The 18,416-nt window shown below is 40.2% G+C and overlaps 1 protein-coding gene across 2 annotated transcripts in view; it reads left to right on the forward strand.

Moving 5' to 3' along the window:
• GDAP1 (ganglioside induced differentiation associated protein 1) overlaps positions 1–18,196 on the forward strand; it is a 32,587-nt gene extending 14,391 nt beyond the window's left edge. The window contains exons 1-6 of one of the 2 annotated variants that reach the window (XM_027638934.1): positions 4,952–5,500; positions 5,703–5,895; positions 7,114–7,287; positions 9,843–9,937; positions 10,402–10,516; positions 14,803–18,196. In XM_027638934.1, coding sequence (XP_027494735.1) covers positions 5,450–5,500; positions 5,703–5,895; positions 7,114–7,287; positions 9,843–9,937; positions 10,402–10,516; positions 14,803–15,185 — 1,011 coding nt within the window. In that variant the 5' untranslated portion in view covers positions 4,952–5,449 and the 3' untranslated portion in view covers positions 15,186–18,196. Of the gene's footprint in view, positions 1–4,951; positions 5,501–5,702; positions 5,896–7,113; positions 7,288–9,842; positions 9,938–10,401; positions 10,517–14,802 lie in introns of those variants that run through there. The other variant, XM_027638935.1, reaches the window with a different exon arrangement.
• Positions 18,197–18,416: the final 220 nt, after the last annotated feature.

Below are 18,416 nucleotides of genomic sequence, written 5' to 3' on the forward strand. Positions count from 1 at the left end.
TTGGGACAGGGGGTGACCTAAGCTTTTCAAAGCACTTTTATTTTTCTGATTACCTCATGAAGTGAGATTTCAGGGAAGCTAATTGAAATATTTTGCCTGTTCATGTTTGGTTATTTAGTCCAGCCTGCAGAAAGGTAATGAGCAAACATCAAGAATTAAGGCTGAAGAAATAACAATTTCCTTATTTAAATGAGAACTATATTTCTGTGTTGTCTTAATGATTAATGCTTCCTTAGTGGCAGCTATTTTTTTTACTTGTCAATGAAAATGTTTGGAAGTGCATGATTATGCTTTAAAGTTGGCTGGAAAAAGATTAAATGTTTAGTTTAAACTTCCTTGCGAATTAACTTAAAGTTTTCACAGAGATTTTTAGAAATTTTTGAAAATTATTAAACTTTGGGTTTGTTTTAGGGATGGAAAGAATCTGATTTCTATAATTTTTCAGGAAGGATCTTTTAAAATTGTTTTCCAGTCAGAGAAAATACTGCATGAGGCTTCAGAGGACATTTACAAAATTGTACTTAACCGCTTAAATTTCCTTAAGTCTTTCTGTGTTTGGTTGTCATCCCAGTTACTGGATATTTATATTTTACAGTGCGATGTAGAATTTGAACCTGCTTAAGAACTGAGAGAGGACCCACTGAAGTCACTACAAATCACCCCTCTAACTTTGGTGGACTTTGTTTCAGCGTCTGTCTAATCTTTTTCACTAGCTCAAAGTTGTACACTCTGGTTTTGACCACAGGCAATGGAAGGTACTATTTTTAACATTCATTTTTTGTGTTGTGGTAATATGTGAATTCTAATGGGCAGCCAAAACCCAGTGTGCCAGACAGTCCTGTGCAAACAAAATGTCATCACTGTTAGATTAAAACCAGTATAAAAAAATCAACACCTGGATGCTATGCACAGAGGTACAGAGCACAGGAGAACCTTTTACTAGAACTTTCACTCATGTGGGTTACTCATCTAAGTTAATGCGTGGGAAGATGAAGCATGTGAAGTGATGATACAGATGATGGATGATACAGAATTGTTCCTAAAAGCTCAGCAATGGTCTGAGTTCGTGAGTCAGCATATTACACCTATGCACAGAGACAGCAGACATGGATAAGTTTATAAACCCATGATTTAGTTCTTTTGAATTAGGCTGATATGTTAGATTTTATAATGAAGATGTTGTTTCTATAAAAGCTTGAGGAGTGATAGATTGGATAAAGCTTTAATGTTAATATATAGATTTTAAGGTTGACAGCTAAGAAATTGCACATTTTTCACCTTATGTAAAAACATTAAGTATCTTTCTGTGTTTGATTTAAAAGCCTTATATTTCAGGAAAATTTATTCCAGTCATCAAAACTATGGAAGTTTATATAGCATTAGAACAATGAATATTTTTGTTATATTGTAATCACTAATAACTATTTTGAAATAGACTTTTAAGAATTTTATATAGAAAAATTAATTATTATGCAGTGTTTATGTATGGAACTCCTGCATGGAACAGGTTGGACTATAGTATTTAGAGAAAACATGAAAGAATTTTGGGGTGAAATCCCAGAATAAAACCTAGTATGATATGTTAAGTAACTTTGAAAATGACTAAATAAATTCTATTATAAGTTGGTTTTGTTGGATGTAAAATGGTAGCTCATTAATTATATTTCTCGAGAACATGCGTCAGTTATCTAGAATTGCCATCCCTCCATGGTTTTATATGCAGTTAAATTAGGGCACAGACAGTCTCAGCTGGGACTATCAAGATGTATCTTTGCTCTCACTGTTTCTAAGTAGTTGCATATCTAATTCATCAGTCACATTAAAGACAGTTCTTGTGTCAATATTAAGTCTCAGCTGTGTATCTGAATTCAATGCGAAGTTCTTTTGACTCATGTCATCAACAGTAATGCAGCATCTGCCACTGGAATTTAGTCAATAACTATTGATGACAGAAGGTCCAGAACAGAACCTGTCTTACTTTCCTAACCAGTATTAACTCCTCATCACTGTCAATTAGGTCAGTTCTGCACTTGGAACTGAACCAATGCATCTGTTAATGATGCATAATCAGAATCCAGTTAATTTTTAGCTATAATGGCTCTGGCTGCATAGAAAAAAGCAAAAAGATTTTTTTGCCCCTGTAATCTAATCAAACTTGAGTTTCAATATGCACAACGAAATCTGTTTAGAAATAAATAGTAATTTTTTACTTGCATCAATCACTTTAATGACACATCTGGCCTGGATGTTTCTTGTCAATATCATGGAGTGCAAGGTGAAGTAAAGAAAGAAACTGATTACCAGAATACTGATTTCTAGATGTTTGACCCAATTTATACAACTGATTGATTTTTGTACTGTTTAATTATTAGTATTAGCTGTTAATGTTATTTTTTTTCCATGATGTCAAAATTTGTGAATTAAAAAGACACTTGTAGGGAGTTGCGTATATATATATTTTTGTAATCGTGTACAGACCCCAGAGAGGCCATGTAGAGAAATAGGGCAAGAACATCAACGTGGTTGGAAAAATGTTTTATCAGGCAGGGCTAGGGGGCTGCTTGCAGATGCAAGATGCCAGTCAGATTTGCAGCTGTGTGCTGCTTTTGTATTCATGACAGATACACATTAAAGGTGCCTTTATGGAGACTTTAATTTCAGTTGCGTAAAGCTTTGTGTAAATGCATGTGGAACAAGGTTGTCCAGGGTGGAGTGAGCTTTTTCATAGTTTGGCCCTTTTGCTTGCTTTTCTTCAGGTATGAGGAGGTAGAAGGGCTTGGGAACAAACATAGGGGGATGGGTGGGTGCTCGTCCTGAACGAAAAGGAATCAGCCCCTTTTCTTCTTCATAATCTCTGGAATGAGAAGGTTCTTTGCATCGTATATTTGGAAAAGGGAGGCCTCGTGTGGTCAGGCTTGAGAACAGCTGCCTGCCTGGCTGGGGGGAGCCCGGCGGCAGGCGCTCCCTCCTTCAGCTGAGCTGTTGACAGCAAGCCAGGACTATTAACATGGACCTACAGGTGGTATTTATCACTGAATCATAGAATGGCCTGGGTTGGAAGTGACCTTAAAGATCATCTTGTTTCAGCCCCACTAACGTGAGCAGGGACACCACTACTAGACCAGGTTGCTCAGAGCTCCATCCAGCCTGTCCTTGAACACCGGCAGGGATGGGGCATCCACAGCTTCTCTGGGCAGCCTGTTCCACTGCCTGACTGCCCTCAAAGTAAGGAATTTTTTCCTAATATCTAATCTAAACCTACTCTGAGTTTGAATCCAGTCCCCCTTGTCTTGCCTTTGTAAAAAGTCTTACAGGCTCTTGTAAAATGTTTTACACACTCTTGTGAAAAGTCCCTCTCCTTCTTTCTTGTAGGTTCCCTTCAGGTACTGAAGGGTGCAATTAGGTCACCCCTAAGCTTTCTCTTTTCCAGGCTGAACAATCCCAATTCTCTTAGCCTTTCCTCATAGGAAAGGTACCCCATTACCCTTATCGTCTTGGTGGCCCTCTTCAGAACCTGCTCCAACTGGTCAGTGTCCTTTCTGTATTTCATTGCAATACAGATGACTAGATTGCAGAAAGAAGAAACATCTGAGTATGATTCCAGCTGCTCTGTTACTGAACAGGTCTGAAGAAGGAAATATTGTTTGCATTGGTCCTTTTTTCTTTATTGTACTATAATATAGATACCTTTCATTTCCTTTCTAGGCAGCTAAACCAGGTAACAAAACATAATTCAGAAGTCTATGTGTGATATTAAATTAATTAGCGGAACAAGAGAATTGGAGTAGTGGTCTATGTGGTGACTGATAAAATGACTGATAAAATAAAATGAAAAAATAGCAAAACAGAAACCTGAAAGAGTGTCTAGTGCATATAAATAAATAAATAAATAAATCCCAGTTTCTTCCCTTGAGTTATTGTAAGATCTAGCTGTGAGGAACTGCTGTATAGCAACCTAGGCAGGAACCCATTAGAATATCCATGTGTCACTGAGTCACAGGTTAAAGCCCTGGTGTATGTAAGCATATTCCAGCACTCTTACCTTAGACATGTATCTTAAAGGGAAGTAAATCCAGCTGTAATGTATTTATCTCATTCCATTAACTGCATTCTTATTATCCGTTCTAAGCACATTCTCCAACTTTCTAAGAATTCCAATTAAATTAAATGCCCAAAAATGTAGGATTTACCATCAGTAACACATTGACTGCTGTCAGCTGGGATTTGTGAGAAGCCTCTTGTCATGCCTGACCTTCTGAAGAGATTATTTTGGTTTGTGACTAGCACCGAGAAGTCTCTGGGAAGGCATTGAGCTGCCCTTGGGTCTACTTACATGAACAGTGCAGGGCTGGAAGCTGGCTTTTTGTTTTTTCTCTTTTTTATTTATAAGATTTGTCCATTACCTTGTCTCTTTCAGTGACTTAAATCCATTCCCTTGCTTAACGTTAGTAAAAATTTCCCTTAAACTTAAATGTACTTGTTATTGGGATGTCTCTCTCAACATAGTAGGTTCAGGTCTTCGGGATACTACTGGTGGGGTTCATCAGTTACATAGAAATTGCACGTGGGAGCGAGTTATCAGGCTTGCCTGAAGTAGTTGCCTTTACTGGGGATTGAGCAGTCAGAATGAAGAGAACAATATTCTGGAGTTTGCAATCCCACCGTGCTTTTTAGTTTGCTAAAATCTCCCTGATGATGCTGATAATGTCTAATGGATATACTATCAGCAACTGCATCTTCTAAACTATCTCCAGTGTAAGATACAAAGGAAGCATTTTCTGATGATGGAAGCTACTGTTATCAAATGCTTTTCAGAAAGGACCTTCACACAGGGGAAATGGAAAAAGCCTTGCAAAACTGTTCAATTTTATAATTTTGTCTAGAAAAAAATAATAATTAAGAAACCTTCTCTCTTGAGATTGAAAGAACACGTCAGGAAGCAAAAGACGTTGTTCTCAATCTTTACTGTTTAGTTTAGTGTTCCTTCTTGCTATGACTTATTTCACAGTAGAGGATCTATGCCCACAGGGTCCAATTCAGTATGTCTTCCGGTAGTATTTTTTTTCTTCCCCAAGCACATGATGCCGATGTCCCTGAAATTCATAGTGGAAGCACTCGTTCAAGAAAATAAACAAATAAATACAAAAGGGAAAATCCTGCCATGTGACCTTTTCCACTTGCGCATCCATCTTCCTGCGCTTCCCTAGGGGATGCTGTAGACGGCTTTGCGGGCGGTTTCCCCTTAGGAAGGGTCGTTCTCCGAGCAGTGCGGCGGGGGAAGAGGGGGTGTCCTCCGCATCCCCCGGGCATTCCCTTCTGTTGATTTCCAGGAGCGGACCGGCGCAGGGCGGGCCCGGCCGCCGCTCCTGCCCGCGCAGCCTCCGCCCCGCCCGGCGCCACGGGCCGAGCCGGGCCCAGCCGAGCCGAGCCGAGCCCAGCCGAGCCTATCATGGCGCCGCTGGTGCTGTACCACTGGACGCAGTCCTTCTCCTCGCAGAAGGTGAGGGGGGCGGCGGGGGCGCGGGGCGGTGGCCTGCGGGCCCCGGATCGCCCCTCCCGCCGTGCCGAGAGCCCCTGCCCGCCCGCGGGGGAGCCGGGTGGGGGGGACGGAGGGAGGAAGCGCCCGTGGCTGCGGCCGAGGCGGGCCGGGTTCGGCCGTGCGGGGAGTGCTGCCCCCGGGGTGAGCCGTGGTGCCCTTGCAGGTGCGGCTGGCAATAGCCGAGAAGGCGCTGAAGTGCGAGGAGCACGATGTAAACCTGCCGCTGAGCGAGCACAACGAGCCGTGGTTCATGCGCTTGAGTTCCTCCGGAGAAGTACCTGTCCTGATCCATGGGGAAAACATCATTTGTGAGGCAACGCAGATTATTGATTACCTGGAAGCGACGTTTGTAGATGGTAATCCCGCAGGCATTTCGGTGTGAGATCCTTCCCCTCGCCCCATAGCGTGCTAGCAATGCTGGGGGCAGCTCTGTATCGCTGTGGGGAGGTTCACTCAGGACAGAAATGCTTAGAGTCTCACATATAAATGGGCTCTCCTAATAGTTGGCAGTGGGGGCTGAAAACACGTTCCTTTAAAATGAACTGAAGGCCTTCCAGCAGTTTCTCAACCCTTTCAAGTAAAACCTACCACTGTTGTCCTTAACCCTTCAGGAAGGATGGAAAGGCAGGAATGACAGCAGCACTGTGCTGTGCTAACCCTGAGATGACACTGCCATGAAAAATAAAGTGTTGAACAAAGCTACATGACTATGGTTGTCGGGCAGGTCCAGATTCTCTGTAAGATAAGAAGAAACATGCTTAATTCCAGAATAATCTTGGGTGGAAAAATGAAAGTAAAATAAACAAATTATTTTTGGAGCCAATATGAAGTGAAAAGGTAAAAGAGTAGGAAGAGAAACCTCAGAAGTGATCACATGTAGGTTTTTGAATTTCTTTGTGTCTGTATTGCCAAAAAACCCCAACTACTTCAATTTTGGAAGCTGTATTTTTTTATAGGTGTGAAGATGGCAGTATTTTGTATTTCAGGGAATTAGTGCTGCGATTTCTAAGGCCTGAAGAAAACTTGATTGTTGAGAGAACATAATTTGTATTTAATACTGGCTTTAATCAAAAAAGGAGGAATCAGGGCCCAGGTAGATCGAGGGCAGGGTAAAACTCAGTGGTGTGCAGAATATTTCTAACCATGCTTTCAGTAGGATCCCTATACTGTAATTTTTGCAAGCATTACAACAATAGTAATGTTTCAGCCTTAAAAATTTCCTGGAACCTCAGCTGTGCCCTACTGTTAGAGCACTATAGGGTTGTGTGTCATGGTTGCCCATTCCTAGAAAAACATAACAGATGCTGAATCTGGTTTTCTGATTTGAACACCTCTTAAATATGTGTTTATGTGGGTTACTGCATAGGAATTGGAATTATTAAAACATTTGAGAATGAAGTATGTGTATATACATTTCTCTGAGCTGCAAAAACACTATTGAGTTGCGGTGGGGAGCAAGTGAAGCTTTCTTAACTGTGGCTGTGTCATCTGTGCCAGTTGAACATCACTGAGGGAACTTTGGTCAATTACATGGTTCTTCTTCTCTTAACTTTATTTTCAACTTTGTATTGCAGAGGAAGTACCAAGATTAATACCAGAAGAGGGGAGCATGTATTATCCAAGGGTGCAACACTATAGAGAGCTTTTAGACTCCTTGCCTATGGATGCCTACACACATGGCTGCATCCTGCACCCGGAGTTAACAGTGGACTCCATGATTCCAGCCTATGCTACCAGCAGAATTCGTAGTATGTACTGGTATAACTCTGACTGTCTATCAGTAGGCTTTTGCATTACATTTGTCTTCTTAAATGCACCTTAAGCAGAAGATATTGAGCACACTTTATGAATTTTAGTTGCAGTCATTGATGATTTGTCCATATACTTTTTATTGATATGTAGTGTCTTATAATTTGAAAATGAGAAAGAGGAAGTGTCATTTTTGAGGTGTCTGTGGAGTTAATTTTTGTACTATTGTAAACTTCTAAATAATGTTTTTATGTTTCCTTCTAAGTATTACAAGCGAACTAAGTAGTTCTAGTACAAGGATCAAATCCTGACAACATGGCTGGATGATGATTCCCTGTTTACGTTATGTCCTGAGATATTTGATTTTTTTTGTGAGTGTCAGTGGTTTATATTGTGTTGATTTTTTGGTATGATATTTTAGAATCCTCTGTAGAACACAGTCAAATACTGCACAGACTTTGAAATGCAATACTACTGTACTGTTACTAAATTCATGATATCATAAAAGGTGATACTGTGTTAATTTGAGAAATTCTATTTCCAACAAATTGTGTTATCCTCCCCCTTAGAATTTTTGGCAAGTCAGTTCTCTTATTAGAACTCAGCCACACTTTTGTGTTGTCAGAAGTAAAGGCAGGCAGTTAATTTTCCATATAGTTGCATGAATTACGTAGCTGAAGTAACACAGAATCATAGAATGGCCTGGGTTGGAAGGGAGACCTTAAAGATCATCTAGTTACAGCTCCACTGCCATGGGCAGGGACACCGTCCACTAGAGCAGGCTGCTCCAAGGCCTGTCCAGCCTGGCCTTGGAGACTTCCAGGGATAGAACATGCACAACTTCTCTGGGCAACCTGTTCCAGTGCTTCACCCCCTTCACAGTGAAGAATTTTTTCTTAATATCTAAACTAAATTTGCCCTCCTTCAGCTTAAAGCCATTCCCATTTGTCCAAGAAATTTATTATTCTCCTACATCAGTGTGCTGTCTGGTTTAGTGGGTTTTTTTCCCCCAAATATGAATGCTAACTGTTTATTGAGCAATTGTACTTTACTCATAGGCACTGTTGATATTTTTTTGAGTTTCACATGTTAATAGTGCTTTTATTATAGTTCTCTTTACGACATTGTCTTCTGCATTTCTCACTGTATATATTCTTACCCTCTAGCTTCTAGCTGGTATAAATTGTTGTCAATTTGCACATGTTCATAGTGGTAGAGCTAAAATTATCACTCATCTAAATTGGGATGTTTTCTTACCTTTTTGTACTTAAAGCATAACCTACTTTTTTGATTTGAAGCATTTTTTTTAATAGCTTGTGAATGTTCCTGAACAATTCCTTTGCAAATTCAAACTTTTCCTTGATGGTTTAGTTTTCAGTTTTGAAAAGGTAATCTTTTTCAGACTGCTAGATGTAATAAGGCATGAGCCAGTTCTGTATTATGTTTATGTGTACCAAATCCTAGCAAATAATTAATTGTATATGTAAGATCTCAGTTGTGTGATTACATCCTTCAGTTTCTTCATATACTGTGCTGAAAGATGGCTCTCACAGCCATATCAGGTTGAAGTGAATATATAAAACAGTGAGTTCATTATTCTCTAGGAAGAATTTTTATCAGTTTGATTTATAAGACTTAATTGGAACTAAACTTAATTATCAAGTACCGGTGAGAGGTGATTCATGCTCTATAATTATTCTTTTGTTCTCAGTTTATTACTAGAAAAACTTATTTTTAGAAGAAGACTTATTATTCACTATCTTTTGGTAATCTAGGTCTGTAAGTATGGCATTTTCCAACAAAGTCCCATTTTAAGGAGAGAAAAGGCTATACACATGTAGTAGAAACCAGTAAAATTATCTTCAACTTTTCACATCATTCCTTCTTTAAGTCATGTAATGAGTGTTTTTCTAGAACATCCACATAGTCCTTAGTGAACATTTCCAAAAGGGATCACATACTTTGGTATAACATTCTAGCTAACTGAAAACACCATATTCAGTGGTATTTAGGCTTTTGCTTTGAAATTATGCATGCAACCTGGAGTGACCTTCAATAAATCTCAGTGCGGGCCTGGCTGCACTTTCACAGCATGACAGGTGTGTTAGGAACTGAGGTACAAAAGCATCAGAGACCTAATGTATTTGTAGCAGAATTTTATGGATTTAGCACATATTTTGGCAGCAAAATGTTTTTTTCTGAGTAAGAGAAAAGTATTAACGAGATTTCCTCATTTTTGCACCACTATAGAGGACATGGCAAATTGATGAGCTAAAGTTGTGGTGGGATCAATTTAAGCAGCAGTTAAGTTTTCCAAAACATGATGTTTTTAAGTCCTGACTTGGAGCTGATGCTGTATTGAAGTACCACTTCCCATTTGGTGTGATATTTGTGCACAGGCTATTGATCAGTCCCTGTGGATTGCATTGTGAGTACTTTTGGATATCTAATATTTGTCATTCCTTTTTTTTGTTTGGTTTGGGTTTTTTGTGGTGTTTTTTGTGTTTGGTTTTTTTGTTTGTTTTTGTTTTGTTTTGTTTTGTTTTCCAATCAGGCCAAATAAGTAACACAGAATCAGAATTGAGGAAACTTGCAGAAGAAAATCCAGACCTTCAAGATGCCTATATTGCGAAACAGAAGCGCCTTAAAGTAAGGAAACTCTTTGTATTCCTGCACTTTATTATGAACTTGTTAGTGTTAGATTTTTTTGTAACAATGTAAACATTTGTTTCACCTGTCATTACCAGTAGTGTCATGCAGTGGTTTAACCCTTCAAGGCATGAAGCAGTCTACCTCCCAGATCAGCTACACACTTCAAGTGTGTGCTGAAGTACTGGACTGGTCCTACTGACTTCAAAGGTAAGTACACATCAGTGCTGGTGTTGGGCTGTTGAGCACCCTGCAGGGTGAGGCAAACCTCGATATGTAGCATTTCTAATGTTTTTCTTCTGTTATCTGAATTGTCACCAGTATCCAAATGGTATCCAACTGACTGTGTGGAGAAAATAATCACATTTTATGAATAAACACTGTAGTATCTTAAGTAAAAGATTCTCTGGTAAAAATACAAATTCTTTATGATGATTAAAACACTAACTTGTGTATATATTTAGTCTAAGCTGCTGGATCATGATAATATAAAATATCTAAAGAAAATTCTGGATGAACTGGAAAAAGTTTTGGATCAGGTTGAGACTGAATTGCAGCGTCGAAATGAGGAAACACCAGGTAAACTATTATTATTGCTAAATCCTGTTGATGCTTGTGTTTCGGGAGACTGAGTGAACTTGTCAGCACCATTATAGAACTGCTTTTAATGTGTCTGATTTGTTACTTTTAGTATACACTGGTCTAACATCACAAAAGGGCTCAATACTGTTTTAAATACTAACTTACTTTACTGTTGCTGTCAGTGAGTTCTCACTGTCTTGTGAGAGTGCTTGATCACATTCTTAGCAGAGTATAATTATCTGCACAATTTTTCAATATTTTATCAACAAAATCAGAAAAAGTTAAAACTAGAGAATGTTGATGTTGTAATTGTAGGCCTCAGTAGCACTATAATGATCACAACCTTAACGTTTAACATAGATTTATTACAATCTTGTGTAAATACTCTGCTGACATTTGTGGTACATGCAGAATGAGCAATCTGGATAATTGCTTTAATTGTTAGGCAAGCCCCTTCCCTCACCCTCTTGGAAAGCAGTCCTGTTTACCTGCCATCCACCCAAATGAAAGTCAAGTTTTCACAGAATCACAGAATCATCAAGGTTGAGGGAGACCTTCAAGGTCATCTAGTCCAACTGTTAATGTAGCACTGCCATAATCACTCCTAAACCATATCCCCAAGTGCCACATCCTGACACCACGTGAACACTTCCACAGACAATAACTCCACCACTGTCCTGGGCAACTTATTCCAATGCCTGACTACTCCCTCAGTGAAAAAACATTTCTATTATCTAATCTGAACCTCCTGTGGTGCAACTTAAGGCCATTTCCTCTCCTCCTTTTGCTTGAGATGTGGCAGAAGAGACCAACCTCCAACTCACTCCTTTTGGTCTCCTCCAGACTAAACAACCACAGCTCCCTCAGTCGTTCCTCATAAGAATTGTGCTCCAGAGCCTTCACTGGCTTTGTTGCCCTTCTCTGGACTTGCTCTAGCACCTCAATGTCGTTCTTGTAGTGAGAGGCCCAGAACTGAACACAGTACTCAAGATGCAACCTCACAAGTGCCAAGTGCAGCAGGACTGGCTTCACTAGTCCTGTTATGGATACAGGCCAAGATACAGGTGGCCTAGGCACACTGCTGGCTCATGGTCAGCCAGGACCCCCAAGGCCATTTCTGCTGAGCAGCTCTCAAGCCACTCTGCCCCAAGCCTGAAGCATTGCATGAGGTTGTTGTGACCCAAGTGCAGGACCCAGTACTTGGACTTGTTGAATATCATGCAGTTGTCCTCAGCCCATCAATTCAGCTTGTCCTGATCCGTCTGTAGAGGCTTCCTACCCTCCAGCAGATCAACACTGCTGCCTAACTTGGTGTCGTCTGCAAACTGACTCAAGGTGCACTGGATCGCCTCCTCCAGGTCATTGATGAAGATGTTAAACAGGACCAGCCCCAATACTGAGCCCTGGAGAACACCACTTGTGAGCAGATGCCATCTGGATATAACTCCATTCACCTCCATTCTCTGAGCCTGGACATCTGGCCAGTTTTCACTCAATGAAGAGCGCACCCATCCAAGCCATGAGCAGACAGTTTCTCCAGGAGAATACTGTGGGAGTGTCAAAGGCTTTACTGACTTCTAGGTAGACTACAACCACAACCTTTTCCTCATCCACTGTGTGGGTCACATTGTCATAGAAGGAGATCAGGTTAGTCAAACCTTACAAAAGGACCTGCCTTTTGTAAACTCATGCTGGCTGGGCCTGTTCCCTTGGTTGTCCTGCAAATGCCATGTAATGGCACTCAGGATGATCTGCTCCATGACCTTCCCTAGTACCAAGGACAGGATGATAGGTCTGTAGTTTCCTGGATCCTCCTTCTGACCCTTCTTGAAGATGAAGGGTCACTAATTTCCAGTCAACTGGGACTTCTCTGGTTAACCAGAACTACTGGTAAAAGATTGAAAGTGGTTTGACGAGCTTTTACCAGTTCCCTTCTTACTCTTGGGCACATCCCATCTGAGCCCATAGACTCATGGATGTCTAACTGACATAACAGGTCACTAACCATTTGCTCCTGGATTATAGGGGCTTTACTTAGCTCCCCGTCACTAACTTCCAGTTCTGGGAACAACTTGTTTTGGTATTGAAGGCTGAGGCAACGAAGGCATTAAGTACCTCAGCCTTTTCCTCATCTCCTGACACTGTTTTCCCCTGCATTGAGCAAAGGATGGAGAGTCTCCTTAGCCCTCCTTTTGCTGCCAATGTATTTATAGAAACTGCTTTTGTTGTCTTTAACTGCAACATCCAAATAAAGTTCTAGTTTGGCTTTCCCTATCATTTTCTTGTGCATAACCTTACAACATCCTTGTAGTTACCTCCCTCCTTGAAGAGGTGAAGTCCCCTATGTGTACAAGGGTTGGAAACTGAGAGACTTCTGACAGCCTCCTGCAGAATGCCTCTTCTGCCATTTCATCATGGCTAGCAGGTCTGTAACATATTCCTACCAGGACTTCTGCCCTGATGACCTTCCCCTGGATCTTTGCGCACAGGCACTCAACCTTGTCATCATCCTAAATTCTGTTTGAATGGGATTAGTCTTCTGCTTATTCAGAACCTGGTTCAACTCCCAGTGGTACTAATAGGAGTCCTTCCTCTGACTTCACTGGGAACTGCATGAAGCATCAGACAATATCAACTACATCTGCTCAAATCAATAACTTTTTGCATTTAGTTCTGTAAAGAGCTGTTGTAATAATTACCGGTTACTGTCACAACCATAGATTTGAACTAGTGATTGAAAATCTAGGTTAAATTTTCTACTGACTCAACAGTGGAAGGGTCACAGAAAATATTTTTACTCATAAAGGATTTTGTTCAGCAAACTACGTCTGTCACCATTGCCAACAGCCCCTTGCTTTCTCTGCTAAGTAGCCTTTCCAAGGACTCAACTGCTACAATTTTGATGACCTTATGTAAACTGCCAGGATCACAGGATTTTGTAAAACATGGGGCTGTTACCTGCCTCTTGGAATTTTGTCTGAGGTATTCCCACTTTTGAGATTTGTGATCAGTGCTTCTCCAGGTCCTGGTCAAAATTGTAGCTTCTACTTCTCTTGCTACTACTCGAATCTCTCATTGAATTACTGCTACTGCCACTGCAGGTATCTTTCATGAAGGGTAGCTTCTTTGGTCTTCCTTTCTATCTTCTTACTTACTTAATGCACTAGATGAATCCCCAGGTATGCTTTCCTCAACCTAGGATACCCTTGTTCTCTAGAGAGACCTTTCTTCCAGATCTGTTTAACTGGTCAAAATGGATTGGTACCAGCCATGTGCCAAACTGTTGCTTTCCTCTGGTGGCGAATGTGTTGGAAAGGAGATTGCTAAATTTTTCTGTTTCCAGAGAGGTGCTGCTGAATGTTTGCACCAGCATTTTTGCATGCATGTTCTGTGGGAAGAACTGCGAAAGGATACAAATGAGAAGGGAACAGCATAGTCCTATTTGAGAACTAGGCTAGAGCAGAGTACTCATGCTGACAGCTATGGTAACTATTAGTTTTCATATCCTGGGTTTCAAAAGCTCTCAGTGTAGTCAGTACAGGTCAACCCTTTCACCTGGTGGTGGTGGTGGTTCAGATCACTGACACTGCTCTGAGCCATCCCAGGAAGATTCATCTCTTTCCTTCAATTGTAGAGAGAACCTGGGGTCTCTGTCTGGGCTCGTGACTAGTGGTGGACAGTGTGAATATCTGTCACTTCTCAAACATCTCATTGTAAAAACCCCATGGTCACAAAAGAAGGACAGGTAGAAAAACTCTGTCTTCTCACTGAACTGGTGTGTTTGGTGCAGATCAGTCGTCTGATCTGTTTGGTTTTGACTTGAAAGCCTACAGCAATTTAGCTGGACTTAGTTTTTGAGTGAATGCCATAGAGCTGAGTGACATAGGCAAGATGATAAATTCTTCAGATAAGTGGTAGCTTTTCACTAAAATTTAAATTGCCTTCCTCCTTTCCAGTCCTGTTTAATTTAATCCAGATTTGAGAAATGTAGTTGAGGAAAATAACTGTTTACTGTGAGCTTTAATTTATGAACCTAGAATGTCACTCTTTTTTTCTTAACAAATGTAGTCCTGGCTGCTGAACCTAAGACTACAATGTTGTGCAAAGAATGGACAGGGATTACTAAAATGTTCATTGATTAAAGTCATATCTTAGCTGAAGTGTTGGTGGTGTTTATTAGACGGAATTTGAAATAGCACTAAACTAAATATTAGTGCATGGAAGCTTCCATGTGTGCTCATATTCCATTAGCTCCTAATTCTTTATGTTTTATCTCTGCTTAGAAGATGGAAATCAGCCTTGGCTCTGTGGTGATTTCTTCAGTCTGGCAGATGTATCACTTGCCGTCACATTACATCGCCTGAAGTTTCTGGGATTAGCAAGAAGAAACTGGGGAAATGGAAAGCGGCCCAACTTGGAAGCCTATTACGAGCGTGTTGTGAAGCGAAAAGCATTTTGCAAAGTTTTGGGACACGTCAACAATATATTAATCTCAGCTGTTCTGCCAACGGCATTCCGTGTGGCCAAGAAAAGGGCTCCGAGGGTTCTTGGCACCACCCTGCTGGTCAGCCTCCTGGCGGGAATGGGTTATTTTGCTTTCCTGTGTCTTCGGAAGAGGTTTGCCAACATGATGTTACCGATTAGAACCAGGCAAAATTATTTTTAGACCTATCTGTCCCTGGTGGTGAGTGGAAGGCATCTCTCCACCCCAGGAAAATATCCCCAATAAAATATAAACATAGATGAAAGATTATGTCTGTGAATTAGAACATCGTCACACACTAATCATCTCCTGCTGTTGTATAATTGGGTTGGTAATGCTGAATTATTTTTCAAAAATGTATGCTGGGGAGGCAACAAAGGAAAGAAGGGACTTTCTTTTCAGCCAAGGACCTGTAACTGTGACAGTGCTTTGTTAAAGTGGTTATCGTCTCCTTTACCCAGTAGCTGACCTAATTATAATGCTTTTATTTAATAGATATGCAGCAATGTGACAGCTTTTCACTGTAGGTGAAATGCGTTATTGTGCAGAAACCAGCATTGTTAAAATACTGAAAATAGCTCTTTAAATGCTCAGAGTAGAATTTAAGTGGACCATCGGCTCTGTACCTGTTGTGTACAGGGGCTAGTTTCTCTGTACTGATTAGTGTCTATTGATTTGCAGTTGGACCTTTAGGATGTGTTCAAAAGTAATCTTGTGAAGCCACTTTTGTCACTGTATGTTCATGCAGCAGTACAAGAAAAGACTTAAGACAGGTAAGAACATCAGTGAGTTGTGGGCCACACGAGTGAAATTCTCCAGAGGCATCACTGGGCAACAGGTACTGGACTTTCCCTGAAATACAAGTGGGAGTGAAAAACCTGACACTTGTCTTTCAAAAGCCTTTTGGGCTTAGCTGCAAACTCTGGCAGAATCAAATCAAACTCTCTTGGTGCACGCTTGCTGCTTTCATTGGGGTGGCTTGATATAATTGCCTCCATATGAGTGTTCTTTTTTCACTCTGAGCACTGAGTATTTTTGCACACTTTTTGTCTACATTAACATTTGCATGTGCCTCTATGAAATGTTTGCCCCCAACGTGCCACAGCTGGCTAGAAAATGTATGCACGACAATGCATTTTGTAAAAGTAATTTGAAATAGTTCACTGTCAGTCTGGTTAGGTAGCCTAGATTGAAGGTGAAGCTGTAATTTAACAATCTGTTTACTTATGGAGAGATGTCATGTTGGTGGTAAATGAAAAATATAGGTCAGTTTGAAGACAGATGATTTCTACTGCAGATTTTTTTGCAAAACTGCACTCTTGTAGCATGTAGGAAAGGTGTAGAAGAACATTTTGATTACTTCCCACTGCTCAGCAGATGCTGTGAATTTTATTAGTTTTGAACTGAGCTCCTGTTTCAATGAGAAATTTACATTTACCTGAAAATAGACTTTGAACCATGACAAAGAAAGCAGTTGGGAAGGGCTGAAAATTTTCATGACAATTTAGTAAGAGTTTTGTATTCTGGATGAATGTCTGAAAGCTTTAGAATTTTGTTTACAAGTTGTATATAACTGCAACAAACAAAGCATAGCTTTTGGTGTTTTCCTATCATCAACCAGTGCTAACAGGCCTAAGTACATTTTAGATCCAGTGCTGGTGGCTCTTGTCTCTCTGCACAATTGCTTTTAATTGTCAGGAAGATCCTCTGAAGTTTGCTGGAGAGAAGTGAGGCAATTTCTGTCTGGGCAGTCTCACCATTAAACATGTATCAATATGGATAAAATTGTTGAATACTTCTGCTTATTATTTAATATTGTACTAGTTTGTCTAGAAAAAGTAGACCTGAATCTCATTACTCCCTTTCAGTAAGAAGTAGCATCTTACCTAGGAAAAAATGTGCATTTTTATTTGTCAAAAAGGTAGTTTTATATAATTTTATTTCACAACCCAGTTGTTCTCAAGAACTTGTTGAATTAAATGTGGTCTATTTAGAAAAGCTTTATTATCTCTAGAGAGAGTTTAATCCAACAATACTATTAATGTGCTGGCACTTTTAACTGAGTTTGATTTTTGCATATTGCAGTTCATCTGCTTTACTTGTAACCATCAAATTCCACTAAATTAATAAACACAGAGTAAGACCTGTAACTTAATGCTTCCCTGACATGTATTTGTGTCAGACCACCTATAAAATATAATCTGATCAAGTAACAGTAAAATTAAATATATATGACTTAGCTTTCTTTAAAATTAATTTATATTTTATTTTTTCCTTTTTGTCTTTTTTTTAAATGTGTTAATTACAGGTAAGAACACTTATATTGCTGGCTTAGTTCACACTAGCAGACCTGTACGCTGTGATACAGGCTAATTACTGAGGAAACCGTTTTACTTCTCCCCAAACCTCAGTGATTTCTGCACTTCAGCTCGTGCTTTGTTTCCTGCCGGGAGCTGCAGGTGCTGTTGGAAGGAGTGAAGTGACCACTAGATGTCAGTGGTCCTCCAGGGCTCTGCTCCGGCGCCTCTGAGGCAGGAAAGCACTAGTTTTCACAAACAAAAAGTTTGTGATCTCAGCATAAGAGGGATGTGAGCACCCCCATCAGACTAGCAGTCTCCCAAGAACTCTTGAAGGAACTGCTTTGGTCTACCACAGGTTGGTTCTCTGATACCTGTCACTTATGCTTGTGTAGCTTCTACTCTGGGTAAATAAGAGGCTAAAGTTGAAATAATATTTCACCTGAAAATGAATGTTACCGAACAACAATTAAACTTGTCATCTGCAGGACTGAACGTGAGTAAAACTTTCACAGCAGAAAAGTTGGGATTCCTGGTTTGATTCATGTCTGTTAGTTCAAATGTTTCATATGCCACTTATTTTTACTGCCCTGAAGTACTCCGTACAAGACTGGTTTCTGTACAGGTGGCAGCAAAAGGCTTATCCATGATTAAATTCCTCAAAATAGGATGAGATTTAGAAGCACATATGCTGTATTTGGCTCTTTGTGCAGGATAGCTTTTGTGCTTGTAAAGTTTCTTTTCAGACTGGCTTATTTTGTTTGCTCTGGTAGCTCTTTCAATTGGATACACGAGCAGTCTTCTGGTTTTCATTTCCTATTTACTCTCATATCATGCATCAGGTATATTTCATATCTTTATGTGGGACCTGCACAATAAACATAGATTCTAAGACCACTTTCTAGACTGGCTTATGTCTTCTGTGTCAGTAAAACAAAGCACATTCAAGGATCACACAGTACTGCTGTGAGGAGTCTGATGCTATTCAAGAAGAGAAACCTCCGAACACCTTTTAAACCAGCTTAATGGTTTACATGCAGCTTGCCTTGCATTTATATGGAAACAGCAGTTGCAATGATGTTTTCTGTGGTTGTCTGAGCTGTATATGCATGAGGTT

This window comes from Corapipo altera, unplaced genomic scaffold (genome assembly GCF_003945725.1).
Source record: "Corapipo altera isolate COAL_440 unplaced genomic scaffold, ASM394572v1 49, whole genome shotgun sequence".
Lineage (NCBI taxonomy): Eukaryota > Metazoa > Chordata > Aves > Passeriformes > Pipridae > Corapipo > Corapipo altera.